The sequence below is a fragment of the Thermobia domestica genome, chromosome 4, assembly GCF_964235325.1.
Source record: "Thermobia domestica chromosome 4, izTheDome1.hap1.1, whole genome shotgun sequence".
In the NCBI taxonomy this organism is placed as follows: domain Eukaryota; kingdom Metazoa; phylum Arthropoda; class Insecta; order Zygentoma; family Lepismatidae; genus Thermobia; species Thermobia domestica.
The window spans coordinates 320,298,881-320,321,574 of NC_137457.1; the positions used below are offsets into that span (position 1 = coordinate 320,298,881).

A 22,694-nucleotide genomic window follows, 5' to 3' on the forward strand; every position below is an offset into this window, starting at 1 on the left:
TTGAGAACTTAAACATTAACTCATTAATCCACAACTTACTAATCCTCACCCCACCTGGAGAAATTTATCAATCAAAATTGAGATGCCTTTTGTCCTTGCATAGTATCCTCTGTTTATTTCGGGAGCTTTTCTTTCCCCACTTCGTACGAATAACGGCAGATATGGATCTGTCCAATATCCTAATTGTACAGCACATCTCTTGCATTCACTTGCATTATCATTTGTTGCTTTCACAGCTTCGTCTCCTGCAATACATTCCATTATTTAAAAAATGGATAGTGACTAGATTGTGTAAACAGTGTTTTACAACACTTAATTGAGTCTCTCTAAGAACATACACAGCTACATATCAACGCCATATTTTCCTAACTTTTCAAAACTAATCGATAACCCGGTGCTTTAAGGGTTGTGAATGATGAAAAACATATTTGAGTCACTCAGAGCAAGAATTGTACCCAAGATGTAATTTCGTAGTCTTTTTTGTAAACATTCTTCATGTTTCATCAATTGTTAGCAAAGAATTTGTAAATAAACAAACGCGAATTGTGTTGGCCAAGGCACAGAAGTACCAGTCGTAAAACTTGTACTCTTCTGTTTCTTTTCAAAGCAGTTGATATAAAACAAATAGTAACACGATTACAATAATATCATACAATCTTTAATTGCAATATTGTCCTTACTTAGAACGCTTAAATATGTAAAAAATATATATAGTAAATACATAAACATTGTTTACAACATATGATAATTTCTGCTGACAGAATTGCCATAAAGAAGATAATTATCAAACGAAGACATTTTTGTACTTATTCCAAATTTCAGAGAGGAATGGCCTATTTCATTTACTGAAACTTCATATGACAGTATACACAATTAATATAAAATTTATAAATTACAAGGTGTCTGCTATGCCCAAAGTGCAGATTCGTTGTAAATCATCTCTATGTATTTTTTCTTTTCAATTAGTTGTCAACTCTGATGACTTATTTTGATAACTTGTCGAACTTGCTTGTACGCGGGAATGTGAGATATTCAATTGGAGTGGATTGCAATTTGCTTTAATCGTTTCCGATAAGATAGAAATTACATATTCTGAGCTTATTTTTGTGTCATTTTCTCTAGTTTTTGTATATATTTAAGAATACATTTAATTGGAGCAGTTGGAGCTATCTTTGTGTTGCAGAAAAAATATGGGTGATGAATCTGTTGACAGCCTCTATTTACAGAATTTAGAAGAATATGTACTTGATGAGGATAAAATAGTAAGTACCAGTACATTAAGAAGAGAATATGATTCAGATTTATTGAACAGATCCATACATAAATTCACTGTATATATGTACGCCTCTGTTTCAGTAAATTTACTTTGTACTTTAAATAGTTACGTTTCGGGTGTGAACTTGCATTCCGTGGTGCATATTCACTTTAGGAGGGTTCAGTGTAGGTGTGCCATAAAATCTGTGCAAATAATCATTAACTAACATGTGCTACGTTGTCACTAAAAATCACGGATTAAGTTCCTAAGATGGCCCCCCAAATTTCAAAATTTACGGGGTAATTAATAGAATTATACGAAATTTAAGCATCAGACGAACGAACAAAGGTAATAATGGTCATCATTGGACAGTGAGTAATTACGGAGAAAACTGAAGTTTAATCTAGAAGCACCGCAAAAGATATGCAACGCCACAAGAAGGCGTGTTATTATAGGCCAGCTTCGAGAACACTAGCGGAATGTCGGCTTTTGGGGGGCCAAAACTAGGCTAATAACAAATGGTTACGGGAAAAATGAGTTCATGTTACAGAAGGCTAATTATTGTGTGAGCCATCTGTGAAGTGATAGAATGGAAACGCATCGAGGGTAATGAAGGGTCGGGAAATGTTGCAGGTACTATATGCAGTTAGCGAAAGAGAGATGGCATTTACTATGTCCAAAATACATCGATGGCTTCGAAACAGGTACTGTGACTTAGAGTGAGCCGTTGTGTACGATCTCTTTTATGATTCTACCCATCCTCGTTGATGCGCCCTTCCCTACGGACGCACCCCTTCGCTTTCACCCGGCCCGTCTTGCTATGCTTCTGCCCTGACTCAGATAACATTCGTGCTTTTTACTGGCTATCTGGCACAAGTTGGTTTCGGGTGTTCAATGCACTTTAGTTTTTACGCCATGCGTCCACACTGTATTTATACTCATGACTGCATCACAGTTACAAATAACGAACCTAATCACAAGCAAGTGAGCTGGGTCACTACCAAGATACTAAATAATACCCAATAGAGGATACAGGAAATATCAAATATTTGACAAATACGATTACATTGAAGTAGGGAAATGCAACAGAAGCAATTGTGAGTAAGGTATATTAACTGCAAGTAAATGGTGAAATAACGTTTAAAACAGCTTTATGTTCCTCCGATCGTGGTGGGCGGGGGAAGCATCAGCTGTACTTTAACAAACACCACGAATGTCTTCTAACCGAATCAGGACAGAAGCGTAGGAGGGATACACGCGTGGAGCAAGGGAATGCATCTGTAGAGAGCAGGCGCGTCAGCGACGGTGAGTATGCACATAATCTAGGGTTGTGTAGAAGCACTGTATATGGCATAACTACGTTACATCTTGGATTATGTATTTGTATGTTTTTATGGACGTTACAGGTAATATCCCGATATATTTTAATTTCTTACACATTGGTGTTTCTAAAGTAACTTACATAATTTTTTTTAAGTAATTTCTTTGCGTGCGCATCTTGAGTTAGGACACTGCGTTCAGATACTTAACTTCATCTAACTCCACTTTGCTTAATGTTTAGCTGAGGGACGAATCCATGCTTGGCAGGTTACACTTTGAGTAATGCCTTTCTACGTAGGTACACATCTTAGAGGTAAGAACACAACATATTTTTATTACAGTTACACACTGGTTTATTATATTATTTACAAATTAGTTCTGTAAATTTTACTAATATTTGGATCCGTGTAATAGATTGGTACCATTCTTATGGAGATTTAATATTTCTTAATCTATTTCTGTATGAGCTTGTTGTGAGCTTCAACGTAGCATTTTGCCGTATTATAGTTCTACTGATGTTCCTTTGGTGCCAGTACGATTTATGAGACCGCAGATGGGTAAAATTTACAGAAGAAATATCGGCACTATTACATTTTATGGAGGTACGGGTGACTCAGTGGTAGAACGCTTGCCTCTGGTGCTTGGAGTCCCCGGTTCGATACCCGGCCAAGTAAGTATGTGGTGAACAATATCGTGTACGTGGGTTTTCTCGGGGTACTCGCACATTCACATTCCACCAATTCTTCCGTCATCATTCAGTTGCTTTAACCGTCCCTCTCCCGTAGCCTAAAGAGTACAAACGTTGGATGTTAAACTGAAATACTTCATTTCTATTTTATGATGGTATGGAGAAATATAAACCTCTCTTAGTAGGAAATGCGCTCTTACTGCCTTGTATAAACTCAGTATGTGGTATATGGCGTGAACACTACAGAGCATAAAACATTATATGAGCGCAGCAGGGAGCACGTGCGTTGTAGAAATACGAAACAGATGCGCGTCAGCAACGTTGGGTATACACATAAACAAGCAGGGCTCATAGTGAGTCACTTTTTTTTTTTTTAACTAAAAGTTACTTTTTTTTTTTTTTTCAAGTTGTTAACTAAAAGTTACTTCTTTTCAAACTTGTCATTGAAAGTTACTTTTTTGGGAGGTAAACTGACTTTTTCGTGTGATTTATGTTTTACATTGGTAGTTTTCTTCTAAAAGCTTCAGTACTTGCTCCTACATGTGAAAAAGTCAGTTTTATTCTCACTTCAGCTTTTATTCTTTCTAAAGCACAGTGGATGGTTGGTGAATACTTAAGCTCTCATGGTGCGGTTGAGAACCCTTCTGTGTCTATTCTTTCTTCTATCATAATGGTCTTTTAGTTTTCTCTCATAATAGTTAACGCTCCGCTCAACGTTGTGTGTGTGTGTTTGTGTCGTTCGTCATGTTCATCTTGTGTTATGCTTCTTGTATGTTCTTCTTAAGAGCAGGTGATGAATTTAAATATTCATGGCTTTGAAAACTCCCAATGCTAAGTTAAATATAATGTCTGAGATGAGGAAATTTGGAAATAGGTCGGAACTGGTTCCACTTAGAAGCATCTTACACAGGGTGTCTATCGGACACGAAAGTCATGAAAAAGTCACAAAATTTAGCTTTTGGGTCACGAATTTTTTTATCTGTACGAATATAAGCAGACTGGAAAATTTTATTCTATAAAACGTCAAAATTAACCACCAAAAATATCTTTGTGATGGGCTTTAGACGCTACTAAATCGCAATCAAAGTATGGTTCTATCACATGCATAAAAATTCGGCCTAATTTGCACCCAAATTTGCTCTTGAGAATGTTACGAAATTTTATGATTTGTTAAAGGAAAGGTCACGAAATTTCATTGTGGAATTTTAGTAGACACCCTATTATATCTGCTAAGTTTGCTTACTGTAACTATAAAGCATACTTAGCAGGGTGGGAAAAAATCATGATTTTATTTAAAATCATTTTTGTTGATTTTTTGATTTAAATCGATTTTTTTTTATTTAAATCAAATCTTTCTCGTACAATACAAGTCGCGAACTGAAGAAAAAGCATTAGGAATTAGTATTAAATGTTAATTATGCCATTTAAGTGAAAGTATTGGGGTTTAATTTTGAATTCATCCCCAATCGTTAACCTATTTCAATCGCAATGTTTCTTAAGCATTATGGAGAAAGTACAGCAACGTTTATCAACATGACTTTTTTTTTCAAAAGTTACTGATATTTGGCAGGGGCATATTTTAAAAACAAAATCAGAACTAGCTAGCGGCTATAAAGTACATAAATTTCGATTAAAATTAAGTCTATAGCCCAGCGTTTCCCAACCGGTGTGCCACGAATGAGCCGCAGGTGTGCCGCGAGGAATTTGAAACAAAATTATTAATTTTACAGCAACCAAATTGCAAGACATAGGAAAAATGTATATTAAACCTATTTGTATTTCACATTGCTATGAACTTCCACAACGGAAAAATTACTTTAATTGTAATATATTATTGTACATTACCGTGTAGCAGATAGTATTTCGGAAACAGAATTTTATTTGTCTGAGCCTTATACACACCAATGCTGAGAAGTATTTTCCTATGCTTCAGTTGACTTCATTTGTCTGGGTGGGAAACCCTTTTGCGCCTTCTCTCCTACAGTCAGCAGAATTAAATGTCCGGGAAGAAAGTGAATTGGTTGATGTGAGGAATGACCGAGGTTTGAAGCTCAAGTACTGACAGCAAGACATGGCATCATTCTGGATTTCTCTCCGGAGAGAATATCCAGCTATTTCTACAAAGACTGTGAAAGTTCTCATTCCCTTTTCTACATCCTACTTAAGTAAAGCAGGATTTTCTGCAATGAACACAATCAAGTGTAAGATCAGGTCACAACTGTTAACTCCGGAACACGATATGAGGATGTGTTTATCAACTATCCGTTCACAATTGAAGATTATGACAGAACATCAATCTAAAGTTGGACATTAATTTTTCTTCGTCCACCAATTTGTTTTACTTATTTTTGAAAAATTATAACCTTCATATATTATTATTAAACAATTGTAACCTTAATTAGAGGTCTGCACAAGCTCGGGCCGAGCCCGCGGGCAAGACTCGGGCCTACAAAGCGTATGTCACTTCGGACCCGGGCCGTAAATTTTTAAATATACAACCATATTTGTCGGGCCTAACTTTGTAAATATACTGTGCAACGATATATATTAAACTGTTCATTGTGGAGAACTTTTAAAGCACAGCTACAAACTTAAATCTATAATTGCTGTAAATAAAATTCAATTTTACGTTAATTTTTTAAATTTCTGTAATTCGGGCTCATTTGATTATCACACGAGTTCGGGCCGGGCTCGGGCCTAAATAATAACACATGACTCGGGTTGGGCTTCATATTATAAATTCACGGGCGGGCCGGGCTAAAAATTCCTGCCCGTGCTGACCTCTATCTTCAATAGATATTATTGAAAAATGGTTACTAATATTATTGAAGAATTCTAACCTTCATATAACATTTAAAATATATAACCTAGGTTAACCATATTAATAAATTATAAGTTTCATATTGTGTTACTTTTCTGTACATTTTTAATGTTGAAAAAAGTATTTGTTATTATGACCATTATTGCTTCTTTATTCTTGTAGACTTTATGGGAACCTGATATTTTAAAATATTCAGTTCTTTCGACGAAGCAAACATGCATACAAACTACCTCATTAAAAATACAAAAGATCTGTTTGTTTGTTCGTTATTTAATGATCTTCCTTCTTAGTGAAAGGTTGCATACAGTTTTAGAAAAAGAAAGCGTATTTTTAAAAACCCGAGTCCTGTAATTCATAGCAATTATTTTCTATTTTAAAATTAGAAGGAAAAATAAGCATAATGATACCAGGAGCGAAAACCAGCGATCGAGCTTTCTTCTCTGTGAGGAGATCAGTAGTCACAGAAAAAAAAATATCACGGTATTTTATAATAACAAATAATAATAATAATATTTATGAGTGTGCCGCGAGAATTCAAGTTACACCTGTAGTGTGCCACAAGTTGAAAAAGGTTGGGAAACGCTGCTATAGGCTATAGAACCCGGAGGTTCAATGCCGCGCTCACAAAAGCTCTCCATTGACTTCTACACTTAGCCAACTGGATCCAGTTTCTACTTTGTATTCCTATTTCAACGATATGTATCTTAATATTGTTGTCCCATTTGCGCCTAGATCTTTCTAATGGCCGTTTTCCGATTTGTTTTTCAGTTAAGACTTTGAAGGCGTTTCTACTTTCTTCCATCCTAGCTACATGACCTGCCCACTTGAGTCTCCTCGACTTGACCCTAACAAGTTTGGTAAACTGTATAAATTATGTAGTTCCTCGAAGTTTCCGCCATTCCCCATTCTCGTTCCTCTTGGGTCCGAATATTCGTCTTAGGATCTTGTTCTCAAATACTTTCAGTCTATGCTCTTCTCTCATAGTAAGCGACCATGTGTCGCAACCATACAGAACAACAGACATGATTATCGTTTTATGTATTTTAAGCTTCAAATTCCTCGACAGAATTCGTGACAACAAGAGATTTTGAACTGACTAATAAGACGAATTCCCTGCGTTTAGTGGACATTTAATTTCTTCGTGAATATCGTTTTCGTCTGTTAATATTGATCCTAGATATTTGAAAGTATCCACTTTATCAAAAGTATTATTCGACATTTTAATGCATCCGAAATATCCTGTATTACAGTCCCGAGGAACTTCTGTCTAGGCCTATTTAGTACATAAATTTCGCCTAAAAGTTTTAATTTTTTTTTTTCGGAGAGGGTATCGGACCCCTCTAAATACGCCCCTATTATCTGGAAACACAAATAGACGTGGACACAAATTAATTTTCGTCTTAAATGTCCATGTTGATTTCCCCGTTGAAATAGTTAACAGTTTAAAAACCCTTTGGTACTAAGAGAAGAAAGCAGGATTCACTCGTTACCCGTACAAAACGAGATTTTCCCTAATCATTCTCTGCGTGATACTCGTTTCCATACTGTGCTTACATACATTTGAGTCTCATTGCATTATGATTATTATTTTTCATAATCGAAATAACAGAACAGAAACGAGATTTTACTTCTGTTCTCCTATTTAATTTATTTTGGAATTTGATTTAAATCAACGATTTTTATTTAAAAAGTCAAGTGATTTAAATCAGACTGATTTAAATCAATCCACCCTGATACTTAGAAAACCTAAAAAAGGAGGAAGCTTAAAAAGAAGTAAAGAAGAAAATATGAAACAAAACAACAAACAGAGAGAGGGGTGATGGAGAAATTGACAAAGGAAAAAGGGAGCATGATGATATTTTGGTCACTTTTCAACTATTTACAAGAGGCCGGACCACTATGAGCCCTGAACAAGGATAGTGGAAAAACATCTTACATGACATGAAAGCACATACCTTGCGTGTGGCACAACTTTGCGATAGTTCTATGAATCATTTCTACACTGCCTTTACATAGCACCTCACTTCATATCTATCTTAATGGAGTACAACATTGTTAGCATCATGCTTTCAGTTTGGTATTTCTACCTTATTATACATGGGGAAGTAATATATCGATATATTTTGATTACTTATTCAATTCTGTTGTGAAATCAAATAATATATTTTGCCGTAGATTTTACAAATTTATCTTCCCGTAAACTAATATAGCACTGAAATATCTTGTATTTAAAAAGGAATGTATAAGTAATCAAAATATGTGGGCAATTTTACTCCTGACATCCGTAATAATGTTGGAAAACGAAATTCAGTGTATGGTTTTAACTTAGTAGTAGTTCATAAGGAAGTCCTGGTGAACTTAATTGTTTGTGCGAGTTTCAGTGTGTTAAGTCATGAACCGTAACGGTACAAGCTCTCCGACAGATAAGGGCATCTAGTAACATGAATGCAGAATGTTTCCACAATCTTCATTTATGCGCCTACTCACCGTCGCTGACGCACATGCTCTGTATAAACGCACCTCTGCGCGAGCTCACCAGCTTCGTTCTGCCCTTACTTGGGCTAGATACAATTGTTGACTTCAGTGGTCACCTAGCACAGGTTGATTTGTGATTTTGCACTGTTGTTTTTATGATGAAAAAAGTTCATAGCTACTTCATGAATTCATGTATGGTCCCATAAATTGTGCTTGTACCGTTCCTTTTAGTACAAGGGTAGTTTTATCCTTTCAATTTTACACCTCTCACGATATGATACAAATAATACTAATAGAAATCTGGGAACAATGCAGTTCTTACCAGACTTGTTTCAGTGTCCAATTACAAATGGTTTGAATACATTAAGAATCATGTAAGCAAAAATCACAATAATGGATAAACCGGAATAATATAGTCAAATCACTGCGTCTCTTCTGTTACAAATGTTCTAATTGTGTAACTTCATATAATTTATTTTTGCAATGAATTGTCCTCTTATAGTTAGATGTAATTATGGTAGGCATATTTGCTAATCGATGCATATTCAATAAATAGAAGACAAAGATATCTCGCCTAAACATCTTTGAGTTAATTTTGCTTTCTAAAAGAAAATTTTACTTTCATTAATTTTGTCCTATCCAACTTAGGAGTGTAGAATGTAATAGTATAGTTTTTCATTTGATTAAAAAAAATGAAATGAAATCTTTTAAGTTTTATGTCGCACGGTTATGCCGGCTAGGCTAAAAGAGGCGATGACGATGGGAAATGAGTGAAATGTGGAATGAACAAAGTGGGAGGAAACGGGAGAACCCCGAGGAAACCCACGGACGCGGTGTTTGTCCACCACAAGATTCACCTGGGCAAGCTGAGATCTAACTCAGGACCTCATGTACCAGATGTAAACACTCTACCACTGAACCACCGCGGCCCCTCATTTGATTCGACATATGAGATTCTTAGGAATGAACTAGTTTGCCATGTCTTTAGTTTAGGAACATAGCGGAACAATTTTTACGGAAGGACCCAGAAAAACCATTGAAACCTTTCTTTTAAAATTAACACAAGGATGTTTAGGCAAGATGTCTTTTTAAATTAGGCAGGCATAGTTCAGTATTTGTCTTGTTTGATGCTTCAAATTGATGATCCAGATTTAGATCTTGTAAACGGTTTTTTGATTATTTTGTGTTGAGGAAGTTATTTATATTCCAGGTCACCTACAAATGGCTGAGTAAAATCTTGGGAGTGCATGTGAATACAGCTAAACAGTAAGTATTATCAATTTTCAAGGAGTTAGATATATCAAGCAGTATCCCTTTTCTCCCTCTCTCTCTCTCTGTATGTCCGACCGAAGAAAGAAAAAAAAAAAACTTTAATAAATCACAGCCAATTTTCCTGGTTAGGATGTAGAGCAGAGTCCCTACTAGTCAGGGAAATTTCGTAAAATATATTTTTTCTAACATTAATTGTATACCAATTTCAGCTTAGTCAACCATTATAATACCGATTTTTTTATTGCTGTTTTTTGTACGTGTAATATTAATGATCACAGTATGGAACGTTGCTTAGACTTTTATGGGACGTAAATGGAATGTACACTCATGTCCAAAATGATTGTCACATATCTATAACTGTCTTCTTGTAAGAATAAATTTGATAATGATTTTGCAGAGTACTTTTAATACTGATACTATGTGTATAATCGAGAAATGTATATTTGTGGTAAATTTCATAGGAAAAGAATTATAAATACGAAAATTAGAATGAGTAAAACAAAATGTTGCTAAATGGACAAGAAAGTTTTATTTTCGCTTTATTGTTCTTATTTACTGGTCTTTTGACATGAAATTTACCACGTACATGTCTTTGCCGATTATACACATACTAACGTTATAAGGAATACCGGGCGAATTCGTTATCAAATTATATTCCTACAACAACATATACATAGACATGCGATAATAATTTTGGACATGAGTGTACGTATGAGCAATTGATTATTATTTGTCTCTATATTATAAATGTTCTCATATATAAATATTCACCGTTATTTATTTCTTATTTATATATCAACGTCATCCGACACGTCATGGAAGTTAGGGAATTTCGAGCCAAATGTCAGGGAAAGCCAGGGAAATAGACTTCTCCAGATCAGTAAGAACCCTATCAGGAATAGTTAGGTATAGAGTTCATTATGAAAATGATCCATTCATCATGAGTGGTAGAAATTAACAATTGCCGATTTCAATATTGATCACTGTAGAGCATAAACGGTAATCGATACCAAGAAACACCTTCGTGCAATTGATAAGCATTCAAGTCATTTTATTATTATTATTATTATTTTGCTGCTTTCTGATCAACGAACAGTAGCAGCTGTTTCGGAATGCTGTATTCCTTTGTCTCAGAGTGCTATATGTATTCCTTCGTTTCAGAATGGTATATGCCTTTATTTGTCTCAGAATGCTATCTATAGTCGTTTGATTCAGAATGCTGTATTCCTTTGTCTCAGAATGCTATCTATATTTCTTTGTTTGAGAATGCTATATTCTTTTATTTGCCTCAGAATGCTATCTATATTCGTTTGTCTCAGAATGCTATCTATATTCCTTTGTTTCAGAATGTTGTATTCCTTTGTCTCAGAATGCTATTTATATTCCTTTGTCTCAGAATACTATCTATATTCCTTCGTTTCAGAATGCTATATGCCTTTATTTGTCTCAGAATGCTATCTATAGTCGTTTGTTTCAGAATGCTGTATTCCTTTGTCTCAGAATGCTATCTATATTCCTTTGTTTCAGAATGCTATATTCCTTTATTTGCCTCAGAATGCTATCTATATTCGTTTGTCTCAGAATGCTATTTATACTCCTTTGTTTCAGAATGCTGTAATCCTTTGTCTCAGAATGCTATCTATATTCCTTCGTTTCAGAATGCTATCTATAGTCGTTTGTCTCAGAATGCTATCTATATTCCTTTGTTTCAGAATGCTGTATTCCTTTGTCTCAGACTGCTAATCTAAATTCCTTTGTTTCAGAATGGTGTATTCCTTTGTCTCAGAATGCTATCTATATTCCTTTGTCTCAGAATGCTATATTTCTTCGTTTGTCTCAGAAGAATGCTATCTGAATTAGTTTGTTTCAGAATGTTGTGTTCCTTTGATTAAAAATGCTAATATTCCTTTATTACAGAATGCTGTATTCCTTCGTCGAAGAACAAAGAAACAAGAAAAACAATGATAACTTACATGTTACGTACCTCGTGGGAGGACCCTTGAAGAGTGACTCAGCAAGTACCTACAGAGTGTTAATCGTGAAGGAAGAAGACCTGGCAGCAGTGAAAGCAACAATGAAGACCGTGTGCTCAGAGCATGTGTACAGTGTTCAGAAGGCCAAGTTGAAAGATATGAATATTTTATATACTGTGGATTATCAGCAGAATAAGAAAGAAGGATTTAATAGTCAGAAGTAAGTAGATTAAGGCATTTTCACTTGTGTGTGTGTTTTCTTTTAAACCATTAGTTTAACACTGTAGTTTAACAAATAAAAGGTTCATTACCTCAGATTCAAAATCCGTCAGTAAGTCTAAGGCTGCCTTCACACTATTATCTTGCGAGATGCTCAAAAGATTGTGATATCAAAATGGCAACCATGCTAGAGTCAAGAAGCTTCAGTTTTAATCTTGGCAGTAAATTGCAAGAAAGAAAAAAGAAAAAAAGGGAAAGAACATATAGAATAATGTGGGTTCATTCTATAAATTGATGAAGACTGAAAGAATGTACATTTTACAGTCTGTTTCTTAAACTGAGAGAAGATTAGGTAAAATTTTTCATTTACTTCAGGATGTCTATATATATATATATCTTCGTTTGATGGACTATATAATAGTATAAAATGTGCATTTCATCAGAGTAACACCAAAATGAGAAAAGAATCATCAAATATTTGTACACTTTTTTTTCCCATTCCAACTGAGTTCACTCTCACATGTGCAGGGCTCTCACAAGACTGCGTGTTACTTTCTTCCCCGCCAGCAGCCCGCTCGAGTCATCTTCTGGCGGGATGATCTTCATAGCACTCAAAGTGGCGGTTCACTTGCACCGAAGTGCGTGTGTGAAGGTGTACATTTAAGACAGTGTTAAGCAAACAGCCTCAACTTATGCGAGCGGCTCACAGGATCCTAGTGTGAAGGCTACCTTACTCTGCGTCAAATGTATTAAATCATCATTATTATTTCCCTCGAATAAAACTTCGTACTAGCTTCTCATTTTATTCTTGGCCTACCGAAAGGGTTTTTTAAAAAGAGGTTTTGAAATATACGAGGGTCATTTAACTCGAACTGGCAACACTGTTACGATTGGAGTGTCGTGTGAGCAGGAGACAAATGACGAACGCAGTGTGTCCCGTGGATGTGTACGAGTCAGTTCAACGCTGCTGCGGTCTCATATTACGGTGTGTGTGGCGAGTAGAATTGTTAAAGTGATTGTTGTGTGAAATACCGCCCTAACGCAATGTTCACGCGTGCAGAACAGCGTGTGTTTATGAAATCTCAGGTGGCACGAGGGCGAAATGCTGGGACGATTCACAGATTAGTAGAGGCCTGTGGTGAAGCTGCTCTACCGTATCGGACAGTGACAAGATGGGTTGCAGCATTTGAGGCGAGACGACAGTCAACAGACAAAATTCACAGTGGAGGGCATATGCGAACTGCTACGAAAGAAATTCATCTTGCAAGACTATGGACACTGCTTGACGGTGATCGGCGCTGGACTTGTAGTGAATTGGCGCAGAAGCTGAACATTTCTTCTGGATCAGTGTTCTGCATGCTAGCACAAGATTTTGGTAAGTGGAAAATTGCAATCAGATGGGTACCCCATGCTCTGATCGAGGTTCAAAAGTGGCATAAGTGGGAATGTGCGCGCCTACTACACCTTCAACGTTACAATGAGGAAGGTGATGACTTGTTGTTCTGCATTGTTGCAAGTGACGGAACGTGGGGAAGATCTTACGAGCCTGAATTAAAACGTCAGTCGAGTGAATGGCGCCACCCAGAATTTCCACTACCGAAAAAGCATAAGCAAGAGCCAGCAAACGTGAAGGCGATGATGAAAATGTCATTCGACCACGAAGGCATTATCCTGTCATATCAAGTTCCACCGGGCGTTACCGTCAATGCTGCGTACTATGCTTCATACCTCAGTCACTATTTGCGACCAGCATTGCGGCGCAAACATCTACACTTCCTGGAGTCTGGACCAATTCTCCTACGCGACAATGCCAGATGCCATACAGCAATCCAGTACAGACTCTGTTACGACGATGGAGTTTGGAGGTACTGGAGCACCCGCCATACTCCCCGGTTATGAACCACTGCGATTTTGATCTTTTCCCAGAAATGAAAAAACCTCTCAGGAGCAAACGTTTCAGAGACAATCCCAGCATTGTTCGTGCCTTAAGGCGCACTGTCAACACCCTCTCACAAAGTGGGGCTGACATGTATTCAGCGGTTACCAGACATCTGGCGAATGGTTCAACAGGCTGGCGGAGACTACATCGAAGGACTATAAGAACTGTAAGCTTCTTGAAGTGAGTGATTCACTACTTCCATTTCACAACTATGTTGCCACTTCGAGTTAAATGACCGTCATATATATATATATATATATATATATATATATATAATATAATATATTAACACCGACAACGTTTGGGAGGTGATTCTTGATACCAAGAGAAACCAAAAAATATATATCCAACCTGGGTGCAGAAATCCGTCATTTCGGAGTTATAGGCTGTCGAAAACATGATAAATAACTTTACAGGTCCATAGCTCCAATACCATGGGACCTACCGTAGTCGGGTCAAGACTTCACTTAAGAACTCATATGTGCCCTATCCAAGTATCCATGTTGCAGAATCCTGCGGTACCTCGGCATCAATTTTTATAGTAGTTGGTGAGTGCTTCAAGTTATATGCCCGTAGCCAAACTACCTCCATAAAACTTGTTGCGTGAGTACCTTAGGATTCTGAAACATGGATTTTTGGATAGGGTACATATTAGTTCCTAAATGAAGTCTTGACCTGACTACGATAGATCCCATAGTCTTGGAGCTATGGACCTTTAAAGTTAATTTTTTTTTTCATGTTTTCGCCGCCTATAACTCTAAAATGACTGATTTCTGCACCCAGGTTGGTCTATACTTTTTGTCTTGTCTTGGTGTCAGGAATCACCTCCCAAACGTTGTCTGTGGATTTGAAACAACCTATATATATTGCATTATATTAGATGATTTCAACCCTTTATGGCCTCTTCATCAATGACTACTCTTCCGCTGCTATGTTTATTCTTGATAATTAATCCACGTGAGGGACATTCCTGAACCACTAATTAATCTGTGAACGGAGCATGAAACCTTGTAATTTTTGCATTAATTAACAAAGAATACTGTAAATTTCGCAAAGAAGGTCTTTCTGCAGAAAGATTGTGGATACTTACGGGAAAAAATGTTTATATAAATATACCCTGTTTTGAGAAGCGTTGGTGGAAGAATACGTGTTTTTAACATGTACACACGTTTTCTACAATTACTAGTGGCATAGCTTGTAAGTAATATTTATACTTTTCAAATGCTTATAATTCTTTTTCAAGAATGAAATCCCAAAAAGTGAAGTTGTGTGAAATTCGAGAACTGCACAAACGTTTATGGGTTTTCTTCAAAGCTTTGATTTTGGTGGTTCAAGAGGTCCACTAAGTGTGGACCAAAAGCAATCCAAAAAAGAAATATGTAAAGGCACTTACATATTGCTTCACTAACAGCTATTGTAGATGGTGTTCGAATGTGTTCCGTACGCCTATCAATTTCTGGTCTAAGTGTTTTGCTTGTCTGTGTGGTAGAATAAGTTTTGATCTTATCTCAGTAATCCGAATTAGGTTTCGGAAACAACACTGACTTAATTCAATTCAGACGTTGGTGTTTTTTTGTATTCAAGCCAATCGTAAAATTTTAATATTTGCGTAAATTTACGGAATACATGAAGTGAAATGAAATCTTCCAGTTTAACGTCCCACGATTATGCTCTTTTAGGCTAAGGGAGACAGATGGTAATCAAGGTAAATGAATGATGATCGAATGCTCTTTTAGGCTAAGGGAGACGAATGATGATGATCAAGGCAAATGAATGATGATCGAATGCTCTTTTAGGCTAAGGGAGACGAATGATGATCAAGGCAAATGAATGTTGATCGAATGCTCTTTTAGGCTAAGGGAGACGAATGATGATGATCAAGGCAAATGAATGTTGATCGAATGCTCTTTTAGGCTAAGGGAGACGAATGATGATGATCAAGGCAAATGAATGGTGATCGAATGCTCTTTTAGGCTAAGGGAGACGAATGATGATGATCAAGGCAAATGAATGATGATCGAATGCTCTTTTAGGCTAAGGGAGACGAATGATGATGATCAAGGCAAATGAATGTTGATCGAATGCTCTTTTAGGCTAAGGGAGACGAATGATGATGATCAAGGCAAATGAATGTTGATCGAATGCTCTTTTAGGCTAAGGGAGACGAATGATGATGATCAAGGCAAATGAATGTTGATCGAATGCTCTTTTAGGCTAAGGGAGACGAATGATGATGATCAAGGCAAATGAATGGTGATCGAATGCTCTTTTAGGCTAAGGGAGACGAATGATGATGATCAAGGCAAATGAATGATGATCGAATGCTCTTTTAGGCTAAGGGAGACGAATGATGATGATCAAGGCAAATGAATGTTGATCGAATGCTCTTTTAGGCTAAGGGAGACGAATGATGATGATCAAGGCAAATGAATGTTGATCGAATGCTCTTTTAGGCTAAGGGAGACGAATGATGATGATCAAGGCAAATGAATGATGATCGAATGCTCTTTTAGGCTAAGGGAGACGAATGATGATGATCAAGGCAAATGAATGATGATCGAATGCTCTTTTAGGCTAAGGGAGACGAATGATGATGATCAAGGCAAATGAATGTTGATCGAATGCTCTTTTAGGCTAAGGGAGACGAATGATGATGATCAAGGCAAATGAATGTTGATCGAATGCTCTTTTAGGCTAAGGGAGACGAATGATGATGATCAAGGCAAATGAATGTTGATCGAATGCTCTTTTAGGCTAAGGGAGACGAATGATGATGATCAAGGCAAATGAATGTTGATCGAATGCTCTTTTAGGCTAAGGGAGACGAATGATGATGATCAAGGCAAATGAATGATGATCGAATGCTCTTTTAGGCTAAGGGAGACGAATGATGATGATCAAGGCAAATGAATGGTGATCGAATGCTCTTTTAGGCTAAGGGAGACGAATGATGATGATCAAGGCAAATGAATGTTGATCGAATGCTCTTTTAGGCTAAGGGAGACGAATGATGATGATCAAGGCAAATGAATGTTGATCGAATGCTCTTTTAGGCTAAGGGAGACGAATGATGATGATCAAGGCAAATGAATGGTGATCGAATGCTCTTTTAGGCTAAGGGAGACGAATGATGATGATCAAGGCAAATGAATGATGATCGAATGCTCTTTTAGGCTAAGGGAGACGAATGATGATGATCAAGGCAAATGAATGTTGATCGAATGCTCTTTTAGGCTAAGGGAGACGAATGATGATGATCAAGGCAAATGAATGTTGATCGAATGCTCTTTTAGGCTAAGGGAGACGAATGATGATGATCAAGGCAAATGAATGATGATCGAATGCTCTTTTAGGCTAAGGGAGACGAATGATGATGATCAAGGCAAATGAATGATGATCGAATGCTCTTTTAGGCTAAGGGAGACGAATGATGATGATGATCAAGGCAAATGAATGATGATCGAATGCTCTTTTAGGCTAAGGGAGACGGATGATGATTAATGCAAGTGAATAATGATCAAATAATCTGTGAAATGGGAATGTGGAAGGAAACTGGAGTACCCGGAGAAAACCCACAGACACGATGACGTCCACCACAAACGTATTTGGCTCGTGATCGAACCAGGGACCCCCACACACAAAGATAAGGGCTCTACCACTGAGTCACTGTACCCCTTCTTTATACGAAATACAGAATTTGAACATGTACCGTTACAATAAGCTCGGGGTAGAATTTTGGTATAGTATAATAGGATATGATTGTCTGGGAGAGAGTTGTTATTATTATTATTAAGTATTTGCCTTTTTGGCAGGTACTTGGACTAATGAGACTGTATTTTCCCCCCTTTTTTTCTTCTTAACTTTCAGGGTGGGCCTTGAAATGTTTCTTCCATGTATCTCGATTTTCGGCTTCCTCTTTTTAACTCCCAATATCTTCTTCCACTTTTCAAATCATCGATCACATGGGTTCTTCTTCCTATTCCTCGCTTTCCTTCTATATTGGTATGAAGAAGACAATTCCTTCGTAAGATATGTCCAATCCAATTGGCCTTTCTACGAAGGATGCTGGCTAGAAGCGTCCTCTTCTCTCCTATCCGTTTTAAAACGTCTTCGGTTTGTTACTTACTCGTTTTGTCCATTTTATCTTCTTCATCTTCCTCCAACACATTTCGAAGCTCTGTAAACATTTCTTTTTTAACTTCCGTAATGTCCAAGTCTTTGAACCATGAAGTCCAATACTCGATATATAGCAGTTGACCAATTTCTTCCTTAGTCCAATATTAAGGCTGCTAGTTACGAGTGACCTTTTCTTATTGAATGCTTTATTGGCTGTGGTAATTCTCGACCTGATCTCTCACGTGCAGTACGCGTCTTTCGTCAAAATACATCTCAAGATATTGGGAGACAGTAAATAAATAAAATAAAATGTGTATCTTTTCTCTAGGTTTACATCTGTGTTCTGCAAAGAAGCCGTTCCTCGGACAGCAGAAGAGCTTGCTAAGTTGCGTATAAACACTAAAGTTACCACCAACGATAGTAATAAATCAAATAGTACAAAGTCCAATGCTGTATTAGACTCAAAAAAAGAGACAAAGACTGAAACAGGAACTGGCGCGAAAGGAGATGGGAAGAAAGGAATAGCATCCATGTTTGCAGCTCAAGCTGAGAAGAAACCCTCAAATAATTCGTCCGAAACTGAAAGTAAAAGCAACGAGAAGACAGAGCAAAGCGGCCCGCAAACTGCGAAGAAAGGTATAGCAGCAATGTTCGCAAACCAAGCCAAAAAGAAACCTGCAGAAGGTAAAAATAGTTCCCCTACGACGACTGACCAAAGTAAAGATGCCTCAGGAAATGATAAACAGAAACAAAGTAAAGCAAATGGAATCAAAGGAATGTTTGCGGTACAAGCAGCTAAGAAATCTGAAAAGACCACAAACGATCAGGAAAATCAGGTAATAATATATAGGACTGTTTTATTGAAATACCATCCTGTTTTATTTACGTAGCATTGATACAATGTAATACTATGTGTATTCTGTAACGTGTGTGTGACAAGTTTCATTCCTGGAATGTATGCGTTGTAGCACTGTGGTGGTGAGACACGGACATTCCCATTCAATCATGTTCTGACATGCTCGAACAAATTTGATTCCTAGAATGCGTGCGGCATACAGCTGTTGTAGCGAGTTACAGCCATTCGCATTCGAACATGTTTTGACATATGTATTACGTTACTAAGGCTGTAATCGTGACCCTGCGTAGCATAGTCGCTAACACTTTCGTCTTTTGGGAGACCCGGGTTCGATTCCCAGCGGGAGCTCTTGTGGTTCGGATTCCACGTTAATCAGTAGGTCCCGTCTCATATAGCCTCGCTGCTGAAAGGGACGTTAAACTCAAAAATCAACTCATCATCAGCTTTCGTGTTTGGTGCGAGCGGTCCTGGGTTCGATTTCTGGTGGAGACACTCGTACGAAAAAGTATAAAAGCTTTTTCGGGCCTAGTAATCCTTAAGAGTCTTCATCCCGACGAAATTAAAATACCGCTAATTTTACAGTAATTATGTGATATCTTCATATAGATAAAAGACAATCGAAATGTGGAACAAGAGCGCCTTAGACAACATTATTTTACATGAGAAACCGTTATCACAACTCACTTATCTGCTTTCGATTTCGAGCCATTTTGAAAATTGGCATTTATTTTCGCGTTTCTAAACATCTGAAAACGGAAAGCCGCTAGGTGACTTGTGATAACGGTACCTCACGCAAAATAATATTGTCTAGGGCGCTCTTGTTCCATATTTAAATTATCTTTTATCTATTTGAAGCCGTGTAACGTGGGTTCCTGTCACCACGTCATGGCGCGTCCTCAGGTTGCGGATCGAGGAGAAGGCCTCTAGATATAGAGGTTAGCTGCGAATATACTGAATAAGCAGTCGCGGACAGCCGACTAGGAGTGGTCCTCCAGCTTGGGGGTTTGGGTAAGGCTAACACCCTCATCCTGTAAAAAAAGGTATTTGTTCAGAAACATTCACAAAAGCCTCGGACAAGGACTGATAACTTGGCACGACCTCGGCAAAAGAAAATGGACATGAGATTTGGAACATGGAATATTAGAAGTCTTTATAGGGCAGGCGCGTTAAAATCTGTTACGAGTGAGTTAGAGAAATACAGGATGGACTTAGTAGGAGTTCAGGAAGTTAGGTGGGAAGGAAATGGATCTGAGAATTCCGGAAATTTTACGTTCTTTTACGGGGAAGGAAATAAAAATCACCAGTTAGGAACAGGGTTTTTCGTTCACAAACGAATATTACCAGCAATTAAACGGGTTGAATTTGTTACTGACAGGCTTTCTTTTATTACTCTCAAGGGACGGTGGTGTGATATTATTGTTTTAAATGTACATGCTCCAACTGAAGATAAGGGTGACGATATAAAGGATAGTTTTTACGAAGAAGTGGAACGGATATTTGACCAACTCCCGCGATACCATATGAAGATTCTATTAGGGGATTTCAATGCGAAGGTAGGACGAGAGGATATTTTCAAACCGATTATAGGGAACGAAAGTTTGCATAAGGAAAGTAATGACAACGGTGTTAGACTCGTGAACTTTGCAACATCCAAAAACCTAATCGTGAAGAGTACAAAATTCCCACATCGCGACGTTCATAAATACACTTGGACATCACCAGACGGAAAAACGCATAATCAAATTGATCACGTTTTAGTAGATAGAAGAAGACAATCTAGCATAATTGACGTCCGGTCGTTTAGAGGGGCTGATTGTGACACTGATCACTACCTGGTAGTAGCGATAATACGGGAGAGATTATCGCTCAATAAAGGTAATATTCAATGTCCGAAAACGGAGAGATTTAATTTAAAGAAATTAGAAGAGAGCCATGTAAGAAAGGAATACCAGATTGAAGTTTCGAATAGATTCTCGGTTTTAGAAGACTCGGAAAGCACTAGTGTTGAGGATACTTGGATTGAAATTAGAGATAGCATTAAAAGTTCAGCAATAGAAAAATTGGGACACGCGGAAATACGTAGGAACAAACCATGGTTCGACCAAGAATGCATTAAACTAGCAGAGAAGAGAAAACAGGCAAAATTACGGTGGCTACAAAATCCGAATGAAGTAACTACACAAAATTTCGCAGATATCAGGCGGGAAACTTCCAAAACTTTTAGAACAAAGAAACGCGATTTTTTGAAAGCTAAAATTAACGAACTTGAAGATAATAGTAAAAATAAAAATATTCGGGACATGTATAAGGGGATCAGCGAATTTAAGAAAGGCTATCAACCTCGTGCTTATATATTAAAGAAAGCTGACGGAACAGTTCTCACTGATACGGATAGCCTCTTAAATAGATGGAAAGATTTCTTTGACGATTTGCTGAACACGCAGCCAAAAACTAATACGCGTGGAGAAAAGGAGATACACACCGCAGAACCGTATATTCCAGAACCCAATCGAATAGAAGTAGAAGCCGCTATAAAGAAATTAAAGAAACACAAATCTCCGGGTGTGGATGAAATTCCGGCTGAGTTAATTTTAGCTGGAGGCGAAAAATTGTGGAACAAGATACACAAACTCATTCTCCTTATCTGGAACAAGGAAGAATTGCCACAAGAGTGGAAAGAATCAATCATTGTTCCAATTCACAAGAAAGGCGACAAAACTGACTGTAATAATTATCGAGGCATTTCTCTTCTGTCAACATCCTATAAAATCCTTTCAAATATTCTATTAGCAAGACTGACCCCATACGCAGATGAAATTATTGGAGATTATCAGTGCGGATTTAGACGAAATCGATCAACTATCGACCAAATATTTACCATTCGCCAAATACTCGAAAAAAAGTGGGAATACAATATCCCGGTACATCAACTATTTATTGATTTTAGAAAGGCTTACGACTCGGTTAGAAGAGAAACATTGTACAACGTTCTCACAGAACTTGGAATACCGAGAAAGCTAATTAGATTAATTAAGATATGCTTAAGTGAATCCCAAAGTAAAGTCCGGGTAGGAAAATTTTTGTCCACGAGCTTTCACGTCCAAAATGGCCTGAAACAAGGAGATGCGTTGTCGCCATTATTATTTAACTTTGTTCTGGAGTACGCTATAAGGAAAATCAAAGATAGCAACCAGGGCCTACAGTTGAACGGTATTCACCAGGTGATGGCATATGCTGATGATGTAAATTTAATAGGGGATGATAGGAGAACAGTAGAAATAAATGCAGAGATCTTATTAAATGCTTGCAGGGACATGGGTTTAGAAGTAAATGCAGAGAAAACTAAATACATGGAAGTGCGTCGGGACCGTAATACGGCAAATTGTGGGGGCGTTAAAATATTAAATAATACTTTTGATAAAGTGGATACTTTCAAATATTTAGGATCAATATTAACAGATGAAAATCATATTCACGAAGAAATTAAATGTCGACTAAAAGCAGGGAATTCGTGTTACTATTCGGTTCAAAATCTCTTGTCGTCGCGAATTCTGTCGAAGAATTTGAAGCTTAAAATATATAAAACGATAATCATGCCTGTTGTTCTGTATGGTTGCGAAACATGGTCACTTACTCTGAGGGAAGAACATAGACTGAAAGTATTTGAGAACAGGATCCTGAGAAGAATATTCGGACCCAAGAGGAACGAGAATGGGGAATGGCGGAAACTTCATAACGAGGAACTACATAGTTTATACGG

The 22,694-nt window shown here is 37.3% G+C and overlaps 2 protein-coding genes across 4 annotated transcripts in view; one reads left to right on the top strand and one right to left on the bottom strand.

Annotated features, from left to right (window-relative positions):
* Positions 1–682, bottom strand: part of LOC145684373 (leucine carboxyl methyltransferase 1) — a 45,473-nt gene extending 44,791 nt beyond the window's left edge. Inside the window, exon 1 of one of the 3 annotated variants that reach the window (XM_081756618.1) lies at positions 55–682. In XM_081756618.1, coding sequence (XP_081612744.1) covers positions 55–261 — 207 coding nt within the window. In that variant the 5' untranslated portion in view covers positions 262–682. The remainder of the gene's footprint in view (positions 1–54) is intronic. The other 2 variants (XM_081756617.1, XM_081756616.1) reach the window with 2 other exon arrangements.
* Positions 683–772: 90 nt separating this feature from the next.
* LOC145684371 (uncharacterized) overlaps positions 773–22,694 on the top strand; it is a 38,235-nt gene continuing 16,313 nt past the window's right edge. The window contains exons 1-4 of the mRNA XM_081756615.1: positions 773–1,262; positions 9,770–9,825; positions 11,749–12,024; positions 18,407–18,914. Coding sequence (XP_081612741.1) covers positions 1,191–1,262; positions 9,770–9,825; positions 11,749–12,024; positions 18,407–18,914 — 912 coding nt within the window. The 5' untranslated portion in view covers positions 773–1,190. The remainder of the gene's footprint in view (positions 1,263–9,769; positions 9,826–11,748; positions 12,025–18,406; positions 18,915–22,694) is intronic.